The following is a 5,999-nucleotide window of genomic DNA, read 5'->3' as shown; positions in this document are numbered from 1 at the left end:
TCTCTGAAGTCTGCCTATATTTTTCATAAATCTACCTTAGCTTATATTTTTACTCTTTAAATTTTAACTATTCTTTTATGTTTTTATTTCAACTGAAAATTTTTCTGTTTTTAAAATTCAATCCATTTTCTTTTTTTTCTATTTCTTTTTTTTTAATTTTTTATTGTTATGTTAATCACCATATATTGCATCATTAGTTTTTGGTGCAGTGTTCCATGATTCATTGTTTGTTCATAACACCCAGTGCTCCATGCAGAACGTGCCCTCCTCAATACCCATCACCAGGCTAACCCATCCCCCTACCCCCCTCCCCTCTAGAACCCTCAGTTTGTTTTTCAGAGTCCATCATCTCTCCTGGTTCGTCTCCCCCTCCGACATACTCCCCTTTTCTTCCTCTCCTGTTATCTTCTTCTTTTTCTTTTTTCTTAAAATATGTTGCGTTATTTGTTTCAGAAGTACAGAACTGTGATTCAACAGTCTTGCACAATTCACAGCGCTCACCGTAGCACATACACTCCCCAATGTCTATCACCCAGCCACCCCATCCCTCCCACCACCAACCACTCCAGTAACACTCAGGTTGTTTCCTGAGATTAAGAATTCCTCATATCAGTGAGGTCATGTGATACATGTCTTTCTCTGATTGACTTATTTCACTCAGCATAACACCCTCCAGTTCCATCCACGTCGTTGCAAATGGCAAGATCTCATTCCTTTTGATAGCTGCATAATATTCCATTGTGTATATATACCACTTCTTCTTTATCCATTCATCTGTCGATGGGCATCTTGGCTCTTTCCACAGTTTGGCTATGGTGGACATTGCTGCTATAAATATTGGGGTGCACGTACCCCTTCGGGTCCCTACATTTGTATCTTTGTGGTAAATACCCAGTAGTGCAATTGCTGGATCAAACGGTAGCTCTAATTTCAACTGTTTGAGGAACCTCCATACTGTTTTCCAGAGGGGCTGCACCAGCTTGCATTGCCACCAACAGTGTAGGAGGGTTCCCCTTTCTCCGCATCCCCGCCAACATCTGTCGTTCCCTGACTTGTTAATTTTAGCCATTCTGACGGGTGTGAGGTGGTATCTCATTGAGGTTTTGATTTGGATTTCCCTGATGCCGAGCGATGTTGAGCACATTTTCATGTGCCTGTTGGCCATTTGGATGTCTTCTTTGGAGAAATGTCTGTTCTTTGGGTGTTGAGTTTGATAAGTTCTTTTTTTTTTTTTTTTTTTGTAGGCATTCACATTTTATGTCAGTCCATACACAAATATACAGCTCGTTGGATAAGTAAACACATTTTGCCAGAAATATGAAAGCTGCTCTCATTTGTACAGTGAGTGTTTTTAAGAGAGAAACCAACTCCCTAATCAATACTTGAAGGAAAAATAGTTACATTTGCATTAAGACAGCAGTTTGGATACCTTTATATTTTTTAAATCTTGAATGAGAAGTAATACAGCGTGTCTGACAGTAGAGTGCTTCCAACGTGTTTTTGGCATAGTTGAGTGCAAACTTGGTAGCTTGTACTTGTTAAAACTTTACGTTGTAAAATGGTGAAAATATAGTTTGTTCATGAAGGATCTCTGCTGCTAAAGGCATTTATTATTCTGGCAAAAAAAAATTTGCTAAAAAGCTGCTTAAGTGAAGCTGTTTCTGATAATTCTGGGTACTCCCAACTAACAGGTAAATACATTTAAAGCATATATTTTTTCCTCTGAAACTATTCAGTGAGCTTAAAGAAACAGATGTTCTGTCCCCCCTAAAGAGTCTAGGTATTGGTGGGTGTGGGGCACAGACAATGAAGAGCCCTCTGAACCACAAATTGGCTTTTAGGTTTGTTTTCCTAAATCCTGTTGTAAATTACAAAGTCACCTTTCAACGGAATTGTGGGAAGAAGGGATTTAAATATGCATATCTGGCAACAATCAACTTCAGGTAAAACCCTTTCTCAGGTGGCTAAGATTCAGCCAGTGTGTCATCAGCCGAGACTACTGATGTGTGTTCGCAGAGCTCAGTAACGCAACAGTCTTGAACCGGGCCTGTTTATAGCTGGTTGACAGTAAGTTCTATGTGGTACATAACACTAATTCTCTAGTCTCCAGGGCATATCTATGAACAAACACAATCCAAGTATTATAAGTAACTGGGTTGTGACCACTGCATGCATTACACTGAAAGAAAACACCAACTCTAAGCACAAATACACAAGTCCTACATTTAGGCTCCGCTCTCCCGGGAGGGGTGGGGAGCTACCTCGGGCCAAAATGCTATCTAAACCAGATTCTTCTTTTCAGATAAAGTTCTCAGTCTAAGTAGAGAGTCCCCTCAGCTAGTGCTCTATTCTACTAAGGGATCCTGGCTTGCATAAGACGTCCAGTAAGACACAGAGTGCCCATGAGTGTGCGACTTCTCGCTCACATTCTGAGCAAGCCAGGAAGGAAACAGAAGAGTGTGAGCCCTGGCTGCCCAGGGTGCTGGGCAGCAAGTCAGTCCGTAAAGATCTCAACCTCTGAAACCTTTCTAGAACCCAGCATTTTGACAGGTGTCTCAGATGTATTTGATGGCATATCTGAAACACAGTTTTAGGTTTGGTTTGGTTTGGTTTGGATTGCCTGGTTGGCTTTTGCTTAGTGTTCTCTTAAATCAAGGTGCTCAGATTATAGGCTCCTCTACCTGGGGAAATAAGTCACGGAACCGGTTACTATAAAGCAGAAACAGTCATTTGTCCAGCACTTTTGGAACACTCAAAATGATTCCTCTCAACAGGCCTGTGAGTTCACATCCCCAGGAAGTTTTACCAAGGGTGAGCCACCTGCCTAAGGCTTTGGTAAATCCCTTGAAAAGATTCAGAAGCTCTTAATCCAGAATCCCGGGGGAGACAAGCTTCTTGTGATTTCTCTTATTCTGGGCTGCTCCCCTGGCCTCACTGCACTCATCTCTGTCATTACAATATTGCCTCTTCATGCTAAGCACCTCTGGTGTTTTGACTAATCATCTGTCTGAAAAAGATGGACCGTCGTCCTGCAGGAAAAGGGATGTTCTACTGGAGTTGTATTTAGAAGCTTTAGAAGCACATCTGAGACATTCTCTAGAATCAAAATAATTTTTTACATATCTTGTAGTTTTCTTACATATCAGAACCTCTGGCAGCCCTTGCGAGTCCATCAGATTAAGCCAAAAGCCATAAATATGTACATCGTAGTCCAAAGTATTAGTACCAAGAACAAAAAAAAGTTTAAAAAAATTGCTCTGTTTGCATTTACAGGACTAAAAACGAAGTATGCAACAAATAAATTACAAATGTACATCTCAGCAGTGTGAGGGTGATCTCTTATATTTCTAAAAACACACTGCTGACAATCCAATTATGGAAAATTACTACCCTCAGAAGACTTAAAGGTCACCCCCCCCACTACCTTTCCCTTTAACTTCTCCCCAGCAACATAAAGAAAAGGAAAATAAAAGTCTTAAAAGTGTACGAGGGGAGAGAGTAAAGGCTGTGTCTGTGAGGCTGCACACTCAAAGCACACCAGCTTGCGGATTTCTGTGTTATTAGTGACTAGCTCTTTAAGGCAGAGAAGAAACATTCTGTGGGTCCGGTGCTGTTGGCTCATCTCACTCACGTGGTTTCAGTGGCTGAGGACGAGGTACTTTTCTTCCTAAAGTGGGATCGAAGAACTCTAGGCGGTGCCTGAGCTGCCAGCGCTCTCAGAAGCGCTCCTGGACATCTTGGGCTGGCCGTGTTTGCTGCTGGCTCGCCCAGACCCCGGTGGGGGGGGGCTGGAGGGAGCAGGGGCACCGTCACCCCTGATGGTGGTGAGGTCCTGCATGCTGAAGCTCCGGAGTCTCTCCGATAAGGCACCCTGTCCCTCCACAGGGAAACTCGGAACAGAGAGGAGGCGAGAGACATCTGCGTGAGTTCCCAGCCCTTCCTCCTCAGCAGACTGGTGGCTCTGCATCTTCCGCGTGTTGTCCTCTCCCTAGTCGTCTACCAGCTGCAGTGAGGGGAGGTGAGGCAGCAGTCCTTGGAAGCGGCCATCACTGCTGCCGTGGCTGCCACATTCAAGCCCCGCTTCCCAAAGTGCACAAGGGCATCGTAACTTCGGTCTTTTGCTTGGACCAGGCAATCATCAATTTCCTTTTCTTTTGAAGACAGCGTGGGATGTACAAACTTCCTGTATAGGAGGCTGGAGCCTTTTGTGTAGGGAGATAGCAGCCAGGCTACAAATGCTATTTTTAGTTCATAATAGAATGGAAACCAACAAAGGAAAATGTCAGTGAATGTCTCTGCTGTGGTGAAAAGTGCAAATATAATCCAGTACATCATCCATTTGACGTATTCTTTAATGTCCTTCGATTTCACAGCCTTGTAGGAATAATACGCAGGGTAAAGGGTGCCAAATATAAGCACCACCAGCCTGGAGATGATCCATGACACCATGGCGGGCGGGCGGGCGGGCGGGCGCAGCCGGGGCAGCGCTGCGCGGCTCGGCTGCAGGCGGCGCAGGCGACTGCGGCGGTCCGGGCACGTCCGACCGCGCTGCCGCCGCCACCAGACCGAGTTTGATAAGTTCTTTATAGATTTTGGATACTAGCCCTTTATCTGAGATGTCATTTGCAAATATTTTCTCCCATTCTGTCGGTTGTCTTTTGGTTTTGTGGACTGTTTCTTTTGCTGTGCAAAAGCTTTTTATCTTGATGAGATCCCAATAGTTCATTTTTGCCCTGGCTTCCCGTGCCTTTGGCGATGTTTCTAGGAAGAAGTTGCTGCGGCTAAGATCGAAAAGGTTGCTACCTGTGTTCTCCTTTAGGATTTTGATGGACTCCTGTCTCACGTTTAGGTCTTTCAACCCTTTGGAGTCTATTTTTGTGTGTGGTGTAAGGAAATGGTCCAGTTTCATTCTTCTGCATGTGGCTGTCCAATTTTCCCAACACCATTTGTTGAAGAGACTGTCTCTTTTCCATTGGACATTCTTTCCTGCTTTGTCAAAGATAAGTTGACCATAGAGTTGAGGGTCCATTTCTGGGCTCTCGATTCTGTTCCATTGATCTATGGGTCTGTTTTTGTGCCAGTACCATACTGTCTTGATGATGACAGCTTTGTAATAGAGCTGGAAGTCCGGAATTGTGATGCCGCCAGCTTTGCTTTTCTTTTTCAGTATTCCTCTGGCTATTCTGGGTCTCTTCTGGTTCCATACAAATTTTAGGATTATTTGTTCCATTTCTTTGAAAAAAGTGGATGGTATTTTGATGGGGATTGCATTGAATGTGTAGATTGCTCTAGGTAGCATTGACATCTTCACAATGTTGATTCTCCCAATCCATGAGCATGGAACGTTTTTCCATTTCTTTGCATCTTCTTCAATTTCTTTCATGAGTATTTTCTTGTTTGATGAGTACAGATCCTTTGCCTCTTTGGTTAGATTTATTCCTAGGTATCTAATGGTTTTGGGTGCAATTGTAAATGGGATCGACTCCTTGATTTGTCTCTCTTCTGTCTTGTTGTTGGTGTATAGGAATGCCACTGATTTCTGTGCATTGATTTTATAGCCTGCTACTTGACTGAATTCCTGTATGAGTTCTAGCAGTTTTGGGGTGGAGTCTTTTGGGTTTTCCACATACAGTATCATATCATCTGCCAAGAGTGAGAGTTTGACTTCCTCTTTGCCGATTTGGATGCCTTTGATTTCTTTTTGTTGTCTGATTGCTGTGGCTAGGATGTCTAATACTATGTTGAATAGCAGTGGTGAGAGTGGACATCCCTGCCACGTTCCTGACCTTAGGGGAAAAGCTCTCAGCCTTTCCCCATTGAGAATGATATTCGCTGTAGGTTTTTCGTAGATGGCTTTTATGATATTGAGGTATGTACCCTCTATCCCTATACTCTGAAGAGTTTTGATCAAGAAAGGATGCTGTACTTTGTCAAATGCTTTTTCTGCATCTATTGAGAGGATCATATGATTCCTGTTCTTTCTTTTGTTAATGTATTTC

The 5,999-nt window shown here is 43.3% G+C and overlaps 1 protein-coding gene across 1 annotated transcript; it reads right to left on the bottom strand.

Moving 5' to 3' along the window:
* Positions 1-3,627: 3,627 nt before the first annotated feature.
* LOC114224534 (receptor expression-enhancing protein 1) lies at positions 3,628-4,449 on the bottom strand. Its single transcript, XM_028123765.2, is given in 3 exon segments — positions 3,628-3,700; positions 3,702-3,879; positions 4,035-4,449. Coding segments are annotated over 3 exon segments (666 nt in total).
* Between the last annotated feature and the right edge of the window lie 1,550 nt (positions 4,450-5,999).

The sequence above is a fragment of the Eumetopias jubatus genome, unplaced genomic scaffold (genome assembly GCF_037043125.1).
Source record: "Eumetopias jubatus isolate StellerSeaLion01/CBP00866 unplaced genomic scaffold, mEumJub1_p1.0 scaffold_9, whole genome shotgun sequence".
Lineage (NCBI taxonomy): Eukaryota > Metazoa > Chordata > Mammalia > Carnivora > Otariidae > Eumetopias > Eumetopias jubatus.
The sequence above is the reverse complement of the archived record's forward strand: the minus strand, read 5'-3'. Positions and strand labels throughout refer to the sequence as shown.